This window comes from Balearica regulorum, chromosome 8, assembly GCF_011004875.1.
Source record: "Balearica regulorum gibbericeps isolate bBalReg1 chromosome 8, bBalReg1.pri, whole genome shotgun sequence".
In the NCBI taxonomy this organism is placed as follows: domain Eukaryota; kingdom Metazoa; phylum Chordata; class Aves; order Gruiformes; family Gruidae; genus Balearica; species Balearica regulorum.
Genome location: NC_046191.1, coordinates 11,151,963 through 11,171,019, shown reverse-complemented (window position 1 = coordinate 11,171,019; position 19,057 = coordinate 11,151,963). Strand labels below are relative to the sequence as shown.

The 19,057-nt window shown below is 38.2% G+C and overlaps 1 protein-coding gene across 1 annotated transcript in view; it reads right to left on the bottom strand.

The window, feature by feature from the left end:
- The window catches only part of TESK2 (testis associated actin remodelling kinase 2), an 84,268-nt gene that overhangs the window by 53,514 nt on the left and 11,697 nt on the right, over positions 1-19,057 (bottom strand). The window contains exon 3 of the mRNA XM_075759536.1: positions 2,588-2,709. Within this exon, the coding sequence (XP_075615651.1) occupies positions 2,588-2,709 (122 nt within the window). The remainder of the gene's footprint in view (positions 1-2,587; positions 2,710-19,057) is intronic.

Here is a 19,057-nt window from a genome sequence, read left to right as displayed (position 1 = left end):
AACAGCAAACTGAGGTAGATCACAGTCCCTGAAACAGAGAAATTATACAGTAGCAATTCTTGGAAGAGGATCATTCCCTTTAAATACTAATACAAGCTTAAAATTTCCAAAAATAATCCCAGAAAATGTTTCAGCAGGAACACATCGTAGAACATTTTCTTAGTGACCTCTGAGCAATACTACTCCAGCTGCTCTTACTTGACAACACTATGTCTATATACAGGTATATATACACACACAAGCAGGTAACATTTAAAAAGGGCAAAGTCTTCTCCCAGTTATAAAGGGACTAGAAACACTACAGACTAGAAAAAGGTGATTTTAAACCAAAAATAAAAGTTACAAATAACTAACATACAAAACCACCAAGTTATCTGCTATGGAAAGAAAAATAATCATTTTTACTATGTATTATTATTCAATAAAAGAATGAACTAAAACTAAACACAGTTTTCTCATTTGCATTTTCTGTAGGAACGTCCTTGCTGTCTGCAGCAAAGGTACTTACCCAATACATAAGAGAAAGGCAGTAGTTTTTACCAGAGAACTAACTCCCTTTGAAGAAGCCTCAAATCAAACAATTCATAAAGCAAGTACAGTTTATTCTTCAAAACAAAATATGCAAAGATAAACTGTTTCTGTTTAAGTAATTTATTTCTTATGTATTCACTCATAACTGCTTAGCTGAGCACACAGGAAAAAATATTTCTCTATCAATCCTGTGTAATAACTGGGAGACCAAATGGAATTCCTTTTCTGCTTCATGCATAAATCAATATATTATTGTTCTTTCTTCAGGACCATCTGTGCAACACCACTGACTTCAAATTATTCATAGGCTCTAAGGCCAGAGGGGACTGGTATATCATTGACATGATCTCTTAGACATTGTAAGACATTTCAATTTCAGCAATTACTCAGAACTGAGCACAATAACTTTTGTTCTCAGCAACACCTGTGTAACTCCATTCAAGGGGACACAGGGTTACACTAAGCTGCACCTGAATGCTTTTTGGCTGTCAAACTATCCCTTTCTTACTTTCCCTCACCCCAGCCCAAATTAAATACTTTATTTTGAACAGAGTTGTAAAGCTAGATGTCTGTAAAAATAAGATTTACAAACGACGCAAAGTTGATAAAGAAACAGATGAAGTGTACTGATTTCAGGATTCTGACAATGCCAATCATATGAAGTTATTCTTTCCACAAACCTTACTAAAAAAGCATCTGTATCAGTCCTCAGGATCATATGCTACTTATCTAAGGATTCCGAGGGAAAGGAAGTGGTGGATTGATAAAAGAAACAATTAATGATCCTGAAACCTAAAAAGCCAGATATCTGACATGATTAAAAACCCCAAACAAACAGAAGAGCCAGAGGAGTTGCTGGGAACTCACCTCACCTTGGAGCACAGAAAACAGACTAAGAATTCTAATTAGGGACAGATTACTACAACACTTGAATTAATATACTGTAATAAAACCAATACAGTTTACTATGAGTAAAAATTCTCTAAAAGCACAGGTTTTTGGAGTTTTAAGAAAAAAAAAATAGAAAATAGGCATGAATTAATGGAATGCTCCCTACAGATAGTCCAAATGCTTCTGATATGTCTCCTCATAAATACTGAGGTAAACGAACAAGATAATATTGTTACACACCAGTTGATGAAGACTGGATTTCAAGGATCAGAAAAGTTGATTGTAAAGGATTTTAGGAATCAGTACTATGTCTGTACTACTTAACAGTCCAGTGAAAAAGATGAAATTAAGTTACTTAAAGTTCACTGTGTCTCAAAAACTTTTCAAAAAGAGCTACACTGCCTGAGACTATCAAAATGGATCCCAGCTGTGCCTCAGCAGTTTAAGAGAACCAGTTATTTGGTACACTGTCATCACACCTATAAACTTCTTAATATTATGGCTTCAGCTAATTATGGTAATTGCTTGTCATATCATCATACAAGAGTAACAAAGACTGAAAAGGTTCAAGGAATAACAAATACATATTGAAACATTTTTGGATTTGCATCCAGTAACCTATTGCAAAACAAGAACTACCTTTTTCCTTTCAAGAGCAGATAAATCAGATTAGTTCAAGTCTAGCTTCTTTTCTTCAGTCACTCTTATCCCACCTTGCAGTACTACAATAAGAAAATGCTAAAAACTAGAAAATAGACCTAAAAATACAAGGAAGCTATGGCACTTTGCGCTGTTAATCTGCAAGATTAATAACCATCGATTACTTGAATGGTGTAAAATTTGCAATAATTTAAATTCACAAAGAGAAACCAAATTTCACTTTTCATATAATTTTACTGATTCATCAAAAATGTATAATGTGAAAACTTGTTTTTCTCTGAAATAAGTTGCTCATTACTGGTAAACTCCAGATACCAAAATCATGTGGATTTTCAATTTGCTCAAGTCTTTTCTTCCTCGTCCCCTTCTTCCATTAAATTAGAAGCTGATCCTAACACATTCAGAACAGATACAGCTATAATAAAACAAAAAATTAAAAATTGGAAATAGGAAAGCTCTACTAAAGACAACCTATCTATACAATTCAGAAAAAAAGCTACTATACCTTAAGATGTTTGGATGTGAGAGTCTATTCATAAGTTGAACCTCTTTCAGCATGTTTGCTCTGTTGCTGTTCAGCGTGTTCATCTTCAAAGCCATTACCTGGTCTGAAGTTCTGTGCCTTACCTATAGGATAACAAGCAAAAAATGGTAAGGATATGAAATGCAAGACTGAAAAACCTGTAATGTTGTCGTACAACTTGGAGATCCTTCATGACAAATGACTTGATCAATACTCTGATTTCTGTAGTCTTTATCACACACATGACTTTCTATAAGCATACTATCCAAATGTGAAAAGATATTTTGCCCTTCTCTGGCAACTGGTGATGACAGAAAGCTTGAGAAGTTGATAAAAAAAAAAGTCAGCTTCGTAGTACAAATGAAGGAAGTCACTTGTTCTGGGAGACAAAGTTTCCTATTCCAAGACCTATGAAACTCACCTTCATTCCACCCATATCCCTCTTCTTTCCCCACTACAGTGGTTGGTGTCATCATTCCACACAATGTGTTACGAGAGGACTGGCTGGTTACAGCTACAGGGCAGATTTCAGAGGTATTCAATGTTTACTTCTGAACCAAGACCACGAACCAGATTATACATTCAGTGGACAGAAAGCATTCATATCAACCGCTACTGCAAAGCGGAGAGGTTACTGGACATGGTATCATCCAGTCTAGGATGTTAGTAGTGGCTGCAGAGTGTCAGCATGAAAAAGAGGATTTCTCTAGCAACTGTGCAGAAACAGCACACCATTCAGAGTCACCTTTCCCAGTCAGAAATGCATGATTGTGGCTGTTTCTAACGTGATACTCTCAAACTAGCCTATCTGTCATGAGCACACAGACCAACGTTACGTAGATGTGTGCTACTATTAGAAAGGAGTTGTCACAGTAGTGTAAAGCTTGCCAGTCCTTCAAATTTCCTTGCAGTTAGGCATTCCCACATGCATACTATTAGTATGCGTGGGAATTGTGTTCCCATTATTTTCTTCCTACATCAGTACCTGCACCTCAAAACCATAAAACGTGTACTTTTCAAAGCACTGAACTACCACCACAGCAAATTCATTCATGTTTATGGAGATTCGCTTAGAAAAGTCTGTGATGCAAGGATTTAGGATTCTTATCAGCTTTCTAATTTAAAACAGAAATCTACATTATGATGTAGGTACATGCGAACTACCTACATTTTAACAATGGCAGCATGCCTCCTTTTATTCCAGGAGACTCTGCTCATCTTTTCCAATAAAAGGCTTCTTTAGCTGTGGGGTATGTGAGTTACAGAAAGAACTGCTGAACTCATGATAAGCAGATGCAAAAAGAAAGGTAGGTATGTTTTTTGGAGGTGAGGCTCACTGGTAGGTCTGAGGAAGCAAGTGATACCCATTTTCAAGTTTTATCTGCACGCTGCAAGAACAAGGGGAATGTTTTAGCTAAACATACCCAGACACGAAGCACCATGATTCAGCACAGGAATGTTTCAGATGTGTGGCCCGCTTAAGGCTTCCAAATTGCCTGTTCCCTTCCCCTTGAAGTATAGGGTAGCACTGGAAAGATCACAGTTAAGTGTTGTAAACACCATCGAGGGGTTGAATGAGCAGAAAAATAGCCCACAGGTGCTTTTTTCTCCTGCTTCCCCCTCTGCCCATGCACACGAGCTCCTCAGCTGCCTCACCCACAGTCATCCAGTAATCCCAGTACAAGAAGGATCGGAGAAAGGAGGTGGAGAAGGGTGTAGAAACCAGCACTGAGAGCAGAAACCAACAGCAAGTTCACAAGCATGCGACTTGTCCTTTCAGTGGCAACACTGGCTTTAAAATAAAACTGGTCAAACTACAGCTTTAGTGCATTATAACAAGATAATCTAGAATCTGTCTGCACATAACCTGTCTTGCTTGTTTGGCATGCTTATTGGTTTTAAGCAGGATGATTGCGTGTTAAGTTGATGAGGTTTATTGTTACTTGTTTCTTGTGTCTATTGTGTGCTTTCATTAATTTTTAATTTTATTCAGCTTTTGCATAACCAGCCAATTTGAATGAACAAGCTAAGTTGGACAGGTCAATGTCTATATACAGACTTTTAAAATATTTTATGTATACATTAGTTTCATTAGCAGTAACGCTTTGGCTGAGGAACAAAAAATTTCTAAAAATGCTTTCATAGTCTTAAAAAAGGAAGATTTGTTCCAACAATGCAAATTTAAATTAAGAAAAAGGGACAATTTAAAAGCTTTAAATCTATACAAGGCAGCTAAATCAGCACACTTCCTCTGGAAGGAGAATTAGGGTGTTGTGGTGAAATAATACGGGGTTTGCTGGGAATAGGAAAGAATTTGAAGGAACCTAACTCCTACAGGCAAAGAGATGCTCTCAACGGAACTTCCTCAGAAATTAGCTTTCCACTAACACAGAAGCATCAAGGTCTGCCAACAGGGAATGAATAGAGGTAGAAGGCAAGCGGGAACTCAGATGGAGTTTGGTCTTAAACAGTATTTGCCTTCTCATGAATTCTGCTAGCTACCTCTTAATTTCCTGCCCATTTCTATAATTCACTCAGTTTCATGCCAAACTCCAAGTCCTTTTGCCTCAACTCTGAGGCAAAAGTAGAACCTATCATAGGACTTCTTCCTTGTTCTTTGCCTTTTCCGTGTCTAACTGCTCTTCTTGAGCTAGGGAAACCTTAGAAAAGAAGGTGGGTGAGGTTTTGGAGCACCATGTCCTGCATGCTTCCTGGATTTCCAGGTCTGATCTGCAAGAGGAAGTGGTTAGCAACTGCTGCTCAAAGGTCTGACCATCCGCAGTACTAACTCCACATACAGAGATAACTGAGTAGCTTTTGCAAAGACAAAATTTTTCATCCTCCATTTCAGAAAGATAGTCCTGGAGTCTTTTCAGTCCTGATAGACTGAACAAGGTTTTGTGGTGAGGTCTGGGGGTTTTTCATTTGTTTGTTTTATAAAATCATTTTCCCCATGCTTGGGAATAGCTCTGTTTTCTAGCATCTGTCCATATGCGCTGTGCTTTGTTTCACTTAAAGGAACACTGTGAGGTAACACCAGCAATTTTATTTGAATTTCCATATACTGTTCTGATGTTGGAGGATGTATTCCTGCAAATCTGATAGAAGACCAAATCACCTAATCAAACCAAAGGAGAGGTTGGAACACAGGGACTCTTCCTCTCTTGCTATCTACCCTTTAAGCAAGGAGGGAGAACCAGAACTGAAGGTGGGAGGGCATCTTCTCAACAGGACAATACCCAATATTACAAATAAAATCAAATACCAGTTTATATATTATGGAACACAATGCTAATCACTTGGAATATACATAAGGCTAATTGTGTTCTCTCCTCTGAAGCACTGCCGGCAAACAGTATTTCTGTGGCAAGAATGGACTGCCAACAGGGTCCTATCTTTAAGGTCTCGATCAAACTGAATCATCTACACAGAAGGAGCTATCACTTACACTACCCTCTGTGCCTACTTACCTGTCAGTCATACCCTAGACAAAATTTGGGTCTATTTTGGCATTCCTTGCCAAAACCCTGCCAAACTGTTTAGTTTTAATCCTTCATCTCCTTTCAGGCCACTTCTGTGACATGAAAGCATGGAAGTGATGTTTCAACCACCTGACCGTTCCAGAAGGAAAGCTAGTAAATATTTCAGAAATATTGCTGATCCAATTTTACGCTTGTTTACAAGGCAGTTTGCCTCAGGCATATGCCTGTATACCTAACATAAACAGGGATTTACTCATGCAATTCAAACCTTTCACTGATGCTACTAGCAGATTGCTGTAAAGCTTTTAAAGTTGTTGACATTATTATTAATTAGGGTTCCTTGCATATCAGAGCAAGTAACCTTTCAGTGATGTCTGGATGACCATGCCTCTGCTTAGAAATATTCTGAGAATCCCACAGCTGCTTTCCCATGCTGCTTTGCACGCACTTCTGACTTCTCAGACGCTTACCTATGCGTCTCCATCTCTGAGGTCACAGTAACCAGATATTGCCTCCCTGTTTTATTGCTGGCAGGCAGTTAAACTGTCCCCGTGCCCTCTGATTCTTCCAGGATCAAAGTACTTTGTAAGTACTTTGACCTGGCTATAGCTAGCTGCAAGGCCTGCCTGCTCACTGTGTCTCCAAACCATGTTCTGATCCTGGACCTTACCCCTTCCTTTAGAAGAAGGTGAGAAGTAGAGGAACTCATGGATCCAGGTACAGAAATAATAAAATATTTGAAGGAAATCTCATAATAGTGATTGAACAGGGCTCACCTTCAAAAGAACTAGTTGCTATATAAACGCTGTACCAAGTTCACATGAGAAATATCCTGCAAAAATTGGTGGCTTTAATTTTCAGCTTGCTGCTTAGCTACAAAATTCTTTATTATTAAAAAACCCTAAGTATCATTTAAGTAATTATTTATTAAGTCATATAGCTACATCAGGGCTTTCTGAAAATCCAAACCTTTATATTACTTCTGCTTTTTGCCTGGACCAAAGGGGGAAGAACATTTAAGCAATTCCTGAAATCTAGCCTGATTTCATCTTTCACAAGGCCTTTTTGACCTTTACTATTAACTGTACCTTTTCAGGTGGTCCTTGGAATAAGCATCTGAAGAACATTTCCTAATATTTATGTTATAAATCTGCCAATACAACTTTCAATTTTGCCCCTAGCTTTTCACTACATTTTCATTATTTTCCAACTGTATAACAATGATTCGGAAGCATTTTGTCACTGTTCTCTTCCAAAACTGCATTTAATTGCTTTCCAGTTTTTCCTTACCTTTCCCTCTTCCGGTATCCAGCCTCAATACTTAATTACATTTACAGATATTATACATCCTACTACATAAAATCATGTTGCCTCTATTTCTAGCATCCACACCAATTCTTTCTTCGTTCTTTTACACACCTCCATCTTCATCTGGCCACGTCACCTTCACCTCTCCTGCCATGCATCCAAAGTACCACTTAAAAAGCAGCCCTCTCTAGTCCAAATATATGACCTTCCCTGAGTTTGCTTCCTGTTCCTGAGCTCACTGTATTATCCACAAAAATGCTGGACATATTTTTACTTATACTGACTAACCTTGCACTCACCGATTCAAATGCTTCCTCCACATTCAGCCTGCAGCCTTCATGTTAGTGATATATACAGCAAAGGTCAAATGAGTTTTTATTATCTATGCCACCTTCTATTAACCTCTTGTCTGGAACAGTCTTAAATGTCTCCATCTGATTTGTGAGTAATTTCTCTTGTGATGACAAGAGATGAAGACATTACCTTAGTTACTTTTCTAGGCTGTTTGCACTAACTATGCTATATAGTAGTACTCTATGTTTGATTGAAGAAAGCTCCCTTTAATTGAGAGGACAAACCTGTTCTTCAGCTCAGATCACACTGTTTGTAAAACTGGAATCTCAAATGTTTTTCTAAACATTACAATGTACCCACAGTCAGATACACACATTCTTAGAAGTGATGCCTATATTAAGTCAAAAATCTCACGTCACTAGGAAAATTTGCAGTGACAAATAGAAGCTTAAAAGAAATACATCAGTCCAGACAATAATAAGCTGCTATGTTGATGCTAGGGAGCCAGATTGGGTTGTGGTTGTTTTCAGAGTAGTAGTACATAATGTCACTACATTCTAACTTCTTGTAGCAAGAGAGAAGCCTGCCAAGTGTAACAAAACTTTGCCAAACAAAACTAGTCAGCACGTGTTACAAAAACTTTTGCACAGGTTCAGAAGATGTTTCGGGTTTTGTTTTGTGCCTAGTTTCTGTACCTTTCAAAAGCCTGACAGTAATTGTGACTCCACTATTTTCTATTACTAAAAACGGTTGTGAGAAATACACATAAAAAGTTGGAGCCTTTGCCATTTTCCCTTTAGTACAAAGGCTCGGTATCGATCAAAGATCCTACTTCAATAACTTTAGTAACTTCTAGCATCACCAATTCAGCAAAGTAGCAAGTTCAATTACTACAGCATATGTCCACATCTACAGTCAAATGAGTTCTCCAATTTTTTTTTTCCAAACTAAAGTGAATTTATAATTAGTGAGACAGCAGTAACATTGATACTTTATAAATCCATTTGTGTGTGCCAAAACCCCCTCAATTTTTCTTTTGTATTTTGTTTTTCTTCATTGCCACTGTAATGGAGAACCGGGGCTCAAAATACAGCATTCATTTATTTTAAACAAACCATTTATTGACAGGAATCTGTGTATACCTCTCTGCTGTTAACCTGATCTCAATCAAATCATAAAGGCAAAAAGAGACTACAGTCTTATTTTGAAAGCACAAATTAATCAGAGGACTATTGTTCTATAGTTTGAGAGGAGATATAAACAGGCACAGCCCAGGTGGGAAAGTTGACTGATTTTGTAGCCAGTTCACCAGAATGTAACCATATAAAATTCCCTTTGCAATCCAGGAGAAGGAACATGGAGCCACCTCTTAAGTACTAGGCAATAAAATGCATAAGAGCATTGTTATACCACAACCTCAGCATATAGCTCAAGTATGTACTTTATACCCGAGTCTAATGTCATAGTCTAGAAATGAAAAGAAATATTGAGTTTGAAGTACAGAACTGAGAGCTTGGCTAACATTGAAAATGAAAAGTATCATCAGCTCATTGAACAGCCCAGGGCATGCTACTTCACTTACTTTCATTCCCTCTTTAACTGTAGCTATAAAATGGAGATGATATTGCTGTCTACCTGTCAGGGAAGCTGGAAGTTTGACATCTGCAAATGTAACATCTAAAGATAATACATAATCAGATACTGTATCTGTGTCCTTATTTTCTTATTTAACTTGCAATACTTATGGTTAAATATTTCCCATGTTACTATGGGTTTATCCTGTATGAAAGATGATGGTATTTACATAATCTGCAGATGCTTTTGAAGCAAAAAACCCCAACACACTTCAGGCTAAGTCTTCCTGACATATAATTGCACCTTTAGTCTTTTACGGTGCATTAACCATTTGGTACTGAGCACGCAGTCCCCCTACTATACCAATGATATCATCATCGCTATTCATCAAACATGTTTGTTACATTCATTTTCAAAATCTGTATGGGAACCTTGAGAGAAAGTGGGGTTTGGGGCAGAAATAATTCCCTTACCTTTCCTTTATAAATCTTTCAAATATATGTTACCATGCATGAGTGAAGAAGTCAATCTCGCATTTCAGACCAGAGCCCACTGGCACACAACTATTGCTACTATAATCACAGTTGCAGCACTAGGACTCGACCACAATCACATACAAGAAGAGAGCAGGGAGTATAAAGGAGGTACATTTTCCTTACTTGAGGATACTTAAGTTTTTATAAATTGCTACATTTAATAACTGTCGGGTTATGGCCAAAATCAAAAGTTCTAAATAGTTTCTTGTTATTTAAACCTTCATGGAACTACTCCTCTAAAGAAGTAAGTTCTAGCAAAAAAGTAGCTAATTAAGTATACCATGTAATTTCTTCTGCCTCCTCATTGTCAGTAAAGGCTAGGAAGTGCAAGAATTGGATTTGCAGGACTTAATTGCAGGCAGATGATGTGAAAGTTACAAACCGTCAGTGACTCAGACACATTGTCAGCTACAGATTAGTTAACAAAACAATGTTGTCTCAGTATGGATTCCTCCAGCGGATGTTTCATAGCTCTGTCCTCTCCTCAACCTCTAATCCCACAAGGCCATGAAACAGTAGCCCCCCCCCCCCCATGCAGAGCAGTGCCTGCTGCTGCCCAGCACAAAGGGCCATGCAGCCGCCCCAAAGCGCTCTCAGGCTGGGACAAGCACAGTGAGGTTGGGTCAGCAGCCGGGGGGGGGGTCCCAGACAGAGGAAGCTCACAAGGACAGGAGAAGGCAGTCCCTACAATTTGGATATGGCCTCAGCAGCCCCTAAGAACAGAACATCCCCCAACAACTGGAGAAGTAAAGACTACCAGAAGCCATCTCATGCAGGTTTGGGAGTTCCTTTCTCTAATCATTACCAGTGGCTACTAAGGGGCTATGAGGAAGCATTCCCTATGGATCTGAGACTAAACAACATCTCCTTTCTATTACTTGCATCAATAATAATTTGTACTTTTCATTTTTAGATTTCATACTAGTCAGTAAGACATGCATGCATATTACCATCAGCCACACATTCTCCAGGCACAGGCAGTGAAATCCACCACTGAAATATATATTTAACCTTTCTCCCCCTCCCAAAACCAGTAAATAAGTGTTCAGAGAGGTGTGTCACAATGATCTTAAGTGATGCACTCTGTTCTGTAGGTGCAGTCGTGTTAATATTGGACATATGCCAGCACAGTTATTTGAAGAACAGTAAATCAGCACCTGTCTCTCAGTATCAGCTATGAATGAGCTTACACAAATGTCCACATTTGCCAGCTGGCAAAACACAGAAAATCCCAGAGCTGCCAACCCAGCACATCTCCATCCAAAGCAGAAAACTAAACAGATCATTTAACTGTGCTAGAGAAATTATTATGGAAAACAAGACAAAAAGCCCACAAACATTTCTGTGCCAAGGGAATCTTGCCACCTGCTTTGCCCCTGTGAAAGTGCACAATGATACTCAGATTGGCACAACTTTTCTTCCAGAAGAAAATCAAAGGCCCAAAGGACTCTGAACTACAGAAGTCACTGTACTAAACACAAAATCCAACCGGGGGTTATGTCTTATTGCAAGGTCCCACTTATTACGGTTTCAGAGTGCCTTTCTTATTGTTGACAGAATTTGCAAGCATTCTCACTGGTTGTGAGGACAACAAAGACTTACTTCAGACATTCAATGTATCAGCTGTTCAACAAGAGTTAAGAGACCAAGTTTCTAAACAGGTGATAAGTATTTCAAAATGAGCGACTTACATTCATTTTTTTGACTGGATATTCTTATAGCATCAAGTTTGTTTCAGTGATTTTTGTTCTGGATTTTTACTAAAGAAACAAATCTTTCACTTTCAGGATATAATGATAGTTCTGCCATATTTGCCAAAGATTTCTTTTTTCAGCAGAGAAGCTGGCTGACGAAACCAGAGAAAGTAAAACACAATGTAAGCAAATCTGTCTTTACTCTGTTTGTTAATTTGCTTCACTTAGTATAGTTTTAGACTTTACTTGTGATGCCAAATAGGACGTTAGGAAAAAGTATTACAGAAATACAATTTTGAAAATGTTCTTAAAATTTTTCAACACCACTACAAAAGGCAAGGCTTTCATTAGATCTGCTACCTGGTCACAGCTTTTGAGTCACTCTCAGTGTTTCCTCAGGTGATGTTATAAGGTGATTCTTACATGCATATCTTAAGACTTCAAGTCAGAAAATAAATAAATAAAATTCAGGACTTATTTCAGATAACGAACGTGAATTAACCCTCCCTTCTACTCTGTATTTCAAAGCATTGTCAATTCTGCTAAATGTAAGAGTGCCCTGCAAGTCAGACAGGTAATTCTGAATTTTAATGATACTCAAACATGAGTGAGGATAAAGTGAGTATTTTGCCCCAATTGTGCAATCCATAAATAATGCAGATGAGGTTTTTAACTCCTATGTTAAGGATCCATTGGATAAGGCCTATTTATTACTACTTGTCCCCACAGCCTATGCCCTATAAAAGTATTGGCTAATTAAGTGACAAGGACTAAGATGACAGTGACTTGGCACCTCAATAACCAAAAAATCATTAGCAAGAAAAAGACAACTGTCTGGTTTAGTGGTTACCATACAAATCATCTTAACCGTTGATAGAAGGGTTCCAAAAGGCTAGTATTTCACACATCAGCATGAGACAAATCAAACTTACAAGACTTCTACTTAGACTAAGAAAGCACCAGCATCCTCAGGATTTATGCTTCATCTCAGTTCCAGAATGGGGCTTCTTCCTACTCCTGACAAATATCAGAGTAGAAAGAGATTGATTAGAACCACCTAGCTGATATAACTCAAGAGCTTGAAATGAAGTTTCAAAGTTATTCTAGCTTTCTTGGCCAGTTTATATAACACACAGAATGACTGTATTCCCAAGCAAACAATTAACATGTTTTAACACTGTAACTTCACGTAAGAGACCTTAAGCCTCAAATATCTTGCTTCTGTCATCTTGAGCAAGGTGAAAGAGTTTCCTCCACTAGTCTAAAGGGGAAGATTTTCAGATTTAAACCTAAATCCTATTGAAATAAGAAATGAGACCAAAAGGCACATGTGGACAAGACAATTTGCTGTCTTTCTAACAGGCATCACATCACACAGGGAGGGCAGTGACAACTGCAATGGCTCTTTCCCACCGCAACAGAAAGAAAGCAGAAATTTAGAAGAGGAACAACGCACCACACCTGGGCGAGGGAAGACACACACTGCTCAAAGAGGTGTCACTTCTCAGTCACAAGGTATACTTCCCATGCCTACAAGACCAAATATTAGATCTGCGTAACCAGTATGTACATTCTCATTTTCCAACCTACGAGGACTTCTTCTGACATTATGTCATAAGCAGAGCCTGAAGTATCTCATTTTTCCTGATGTAGCTACACCAATCTCAAGGAGAAAAAACCCAAACACTTCTGTGAAAAAAAAAAAAAAATCAATTGTCTAGACCTTTAGTTTCCAAAATTGGTGGCCTTAAACTCTTAGTAGTAAGTTTATCAACAATTTGCCAAGCTTAATGAAGAACATTCTAAAAAAAAAAAAAAAAAAAAAAAAACAGGACAGTTACAAGTATCACCAATGAACCAATAGGAGAGAGAAGACGATTTCTGGCTGGTGAGGCTGTTCCTACAGTTATTACAGCTTCTAGCCATTGGGCCTTACTATGCCTTTTTTTCACTACACTAGTGAAAGAGTACCTTCAAACAACTGTTTTCTCATTATAAGAATGTTTATGCACTGTAATGACATCACTTTTTATACACCAAACACGTTAAGACTGAAGTCATTCACTGAATCAATTTTCTAGTTATTATATATATAATATATATTAATTTTCCCCATGTGTTGACACCAAGTGTCACAGTACTCCAGCTTTAGAAAAGTCAAATATCCAATGTTGAAAAGCTATTTAATACATACAACTAGACAGTTTCCTACAAATACTTCATAAGGTAACTAAAATAAAATACCTTTTAAGCCTATCAAATAGTCCCACAAATATCAAGTGTACTGTGTGATGTCACCTCTAAAGTTTTACACAGTTTTTGAAGAACACCTACGTTTGTTCAGGCCCCTGATCAGGCTGTTAATTCCAGAGGCAATCAAAGAGGATTCTTTTGTCGTGCAAACCTTACACTAAATGTTCAAAACAGTGTATTAGAAAGTGAGAGAACTTTGAAACTGAACCATTAAGGACAAAGAAGCAGCATGAGATAGATTTGAGGTTTCCTGTGAAATTTCACATTATCAGCTGACTTCTACTTCAGTGCTGCCTTCAGAATATTTTTAACCTGAATACCAGAAATGCTTCCCTTATAAGTTATGTAGAAAGATATTTTAGTTGTACTTCAAATTTCTAAATCAGTGTTACTATTTTGTTCCTTAAGACAAAATGACAATCATTCTAAATAAAGAAGGTATGAGGAAAGAATATATAGATGATGGAAAGCACATCCTCCAGATGCTTTCTCACTTCCTTGGTAGATTTTTACCATCCCTCTGTAAAGAGCTTCTGCCCTCCCAGCTCAACCAGATGAAGGGGCTGTGCACGTCCATCATCTTCACAGGAAGTCAGGGTAGCTTAATCTACTGCTGGAGGTTTTTCAGTCCAGTGTGGCTTATGATGCAACCACTCTGCTCTTGCTCAATAAAATTGATTCTTCAGAGATACCTGGGACTTAAAATCTTCCAGTGCAATAGTGAGCTTTAAAGAATAGGTTAGGGAGATGTCCATGAAAAATGACAGATAAAGCTGCTTTTGCCCTGGGACAAAAGGATGAAGAACAAGATGGCATTAAGTCTTTTCCAACCCTATGCTTTTGACTCCACAATTCTATAAAGCAAGGAAAAACACATAAAGATGTACAATGTGGTAGGAAGGCCTAAATAGTAATAAAAATGCCAAAGCTTGACATAAGCAAAACTTGCAGAAAGCAATTATGCCTACTGGGCAAGAATTAGTTTCCAGGAAAAAAAAAAGTAAGTGCAGTTATCCCAGTATGCTACTAACAACACGACAAAAACTCTTGTTACTACTACTATTGTGTCTTGTGGACACAATACAGGTTCACACATGCACTATGTCAACCAAGCTATGGCTCCAGCAACAGTAAATCTCATATACAACAGCTACCATAAAGAAAACTACCTACACAATTAGTCTTTCTATCATTCTCTACATAAAAACGCACAAGCATTGTGCCCAGTTAAGGGATTTTATTGAGAGATTAATGTCACCTTGAAGAATGTCATTTTGGCCTACAACGTGGTGACAAAGCAATGAATCCATTCAAAAGCAAAAGCCAGAGTTGTGCTAAGAGCAAAAATCATCCCTTAGTTTGGTATTAACAAAGAAATGAACTTTTTCCTGTTGTCAGTGTTTATGTGGAGAGTTTTGAAATAATAATCAAAAGGGTACGTTAGGATTAAGCAAAGTTTGTCTCCAGTTGGAATGCTCAGAATCTCCTTGATTTATGCTGACATCTAACCCCTTCCCCCTTAAAAGAATTCAAGGAAAAGGTATTGGTTTGACAGTCCTGAAGACTGACATCCCATTTATGCAGCAACAGGTGTAACACAGAAGAGACAGTAAGAACTTCCTTGTAGAGTCCTGGGAATGCGCTAGGGCATTGTCCTGCAGGACAGAGCTCCGTACCAGTTTTATTCTTAGCCACCCTGCAAAGACTGGCAACAATGCAGACTCACATTTAGATTTAAAACACACTGACAGTTCAAATACTGCAGTGCCTGCTTATCTGTCAAAAACCAAGTTAATAAAGATTCCAGTTCTGGAAAGTGCTGCCTACACACTCTGAGCCACTGGTTTCCAGCACCTTCTCCAGTGGGATTTTGCTGAGCATAGGCTGAAAACCCAAGCAGCAGCTCCCTTGCCTTGAATTCAGATTCTCTTGCCATTTTTTCCACACCTTCTCCATGTCCTTTTTGCGGTTATCCTCTCTTTTTAATCTGAATTGGCATTCCCTTCTCTGCATGCTCATTATAAAACTTCTCAAATATCTCCTTCCCTCCTTCTACATGTTCACAGACATTTCAGTCTTGGAAGAAGGCCTCTGTTGACATGATATATCACCAAATGCCACAGGACAACTGAACCCTCTGTCAGTAATGAGTTGCTAGTAGAGTCAATAAGCAAATAGACAGGACCAGCTGCAGAAACAACTCAAACTGGGAACTTCTAGCTATAAAAGGATAGTTAAAAAAAATAATAAAGTATAGCCTGGATATACCAAAGGAGGTTCTAGAATCTTCTATAATGGAAGTTTAAAGGGCAGGCTGAAAATAGCTGCCAAGAATAGATCACATATACTTAAGCCTGGCTCAGCTAAGGATACTGTAGTAGTTCTCATAACATCCCTTCCCAGCTTTACATTTATTTTAAAATTAGGTGATAAGATTTATTAAGCTGATTGTGTAAGTGTTTTACAATAGCAATATACATACATGAACACACCAACTTCTGCAAGACATCTGACTTTGTGCCACAACCCACTACAACTAGATTAAAGACTGGCTAATGATAGCTCAAGACGCAGTTGTACGTGACAAAGCAGCGTAATATACGGAAGTCTTTTACTGAGCTTCCAGAGGAACTGAGCTAGGCCTCCTGTTACTCAATATTCTGCATTTCCTCCCAGCTCACTGATGGAAGTTGCCACTCAGAAAAATGTGAAACTTCTAAGTTTGTAGCATTACCCTGTTCGCATTATTTCACTAAGTAGTGAAGGCCACTTTGTGTCTTAGGTCCATCTGAGCAAAAATTAACATACCCAAATGGAAAACTTCACTATAAATGAAGATTGAAGGCTACAGGAGACCCACACCCATTAAACATAAGGTACTACTGTGCTATGAAAACAACGAGTGGTGTGCGTTATAAAAGTGTGACACAAAGCAAAAGGCTAGTTTTTACATGTCATTGTTAAGATAGAACTAGGGCATTCTGAGTTAGGATGTCCACTTTAAAGAGAGAAAGATGTTGGAAAGACTTAAACCTGTATTGCAAGAACTAGGTCACTCCCATAGTGGGACAGGAAAGAGACAGAACTTGGGACTACTTAACACACCAAAGGGGTCAAAACCCAACTTGATAATGTACATCAAGTTTTATAGGGAGGGAAGAAGAGGTACTAAAAAGGCACTGGCCTAACCAAAATAGAAAGAACAACTGGGTGGACTAGCAGGTCCACGCATTTCAAGTTAGGTACAAATTTACAGCAGTGAGATAAAACACTAAGCACTGGAATCCATGATAATGTCTTTGAGGTCTTCAGTTTAGAACTGAGTTAAAAAGAAAACAACAACAACAGGGGGTGGGGTAGCAGTGAGAGGAGGGGAGGGCAAAAAACAGTGCCAACGTATACTGTAGACAAAATACCAGTTACTGGTACAATATAATGACCTTTGATTATGTAGCAGTGTGTATGTAGATGATCTAATAACCCTCCCAAACCTTGAGAAGTCCATAAGGCCCTTATTTTTAAACATATAGTTTAACCATGAGACATAATGGGCAAAGTATAACATGAAAATAGATATTCACACCAACCAAGACAGATACTTCTTTTTCTTTTTTTTTTTTGGGGGGGTGGGGCATGTCAAGTGTCTGAAGTCCTATGAGTTAGTCCCTCACTTAGTCTACTTTACAGTTCTTACTCCACAGTTTATTCCAGTTAGCAAGTCCTGTCATTCTTAGGTCAGAGGCCAAAAGAAGAAAGTGACTACTGTTTAACATCAAACATTTCTGCACTGGACTCCTCAAGGCCTGCAAAATTACAGACAAACACAGAGAGAGATGTTAATCAAGCGGAATGGTAATCAAGTCATAAAGCACAAAAAAAGACAGCTCTCAATGAGTCACTTTGGGAAAGCCAGATCTGTAGTATCGCTCAGATCTAACACAGTCAGATGTTCCAGAGATCAAGGCCATCAGCATAACAATGTGCCTGAGAGACATAGTATCAGAAATGATACAAAACATAAATGATACTAGATACATCAGAGGTAAAAGAACTACCAGTTTTATCTTAAGTACGTTAAAAGTATTTGACAAAAAACAATTATATGTAAGTGTTCTTCACACTACCCCTACACACAACTCCACATCAGCCCTGTTTCTCCTTTCCCATTAGATAGCTGGATGCTGCTTATCTTTAAGATACCTTGAAGACATTAAATAAATATGAGAAACAGGATCCTCGCCTCAGGCACAAGGTATGTATTTAAACAGGCACACCTTCTCTGATCAGTCAGCACTTTTGAGACTCAGAGCACAAATTTGGCCATACAAAATAAAGACTAACAACCAATTGATGAATTGAGGACCATCATTCCAGGATATTCAAATAAGAGGCGTTACAGCATAAACACACGCAGCATGAATATCCTGAGCATACTGGCCCATTTGCACTCATCATCCATCTTGTTAAGTCAACCAAAAGCACACTACCCTCTCTGCATTCAGACTTGGCCTTGCAGCTGGATAGCGCTGGTTTAATAGGCTATGGAGTTCACACACATAGAACAGCACTGATATTTCCAGCATTTGTTTCTCAAGGGTATCCATGTTATATCAGCGCAAAGATTCATCATATCCTGTTTTTCATATGGTTCTGATGCATCTTACAAGACATCTTCATAAATAAGCCAGATAAATGTGATCTAGAAGGAACTACTACTATAAAGTAGCAATGTAAAACCATAAATAACAAGTGCTCGAGGGGAGGCAATTAAAAAAAAAAAAAAAAAAGAGAGAGGCATTTAACCCAGTGGGGATTAGTAGGTAAAATTTGCTTCACAAGAGCAAAAACAGGAAAACTGTGTAGCCAGAAGTTCTGCAGAAATGATCTTAAGTTATAGGGGATCATAAACCAAGTGCTCAGCGCTTGGTGCTTTCAGTAGATATGCTGAAATGGGAACACTGATTTTCATCTCAAAATTTTTCTTTGGAGGCACTGATGCTCAGGTGCTTAGTATTTTGGCTCCAAGAAGTAGTTTATTTTGCATTATGTCTTATGCATCTGCTATTCATCTTTGCCCATCCACCATTAAACAAGTATTTAATCAACTGATTTTTTTTAAGGTGTTACGCGCCTCTTCCACTACTCACGTGAATAACCTTCCCAGCTAGGAATTTAAAGGTTTGGGATCATGGCTGGGCATTGTTCATTTACATAAACAGTCTTTGCCTAGCTCAATCTTAAAAGCAAACCTCAGTGTTCTGCACTTGCCTTTGAAAATTAGAACAGGCACTAGTCAGTCAGCTGCTTCAA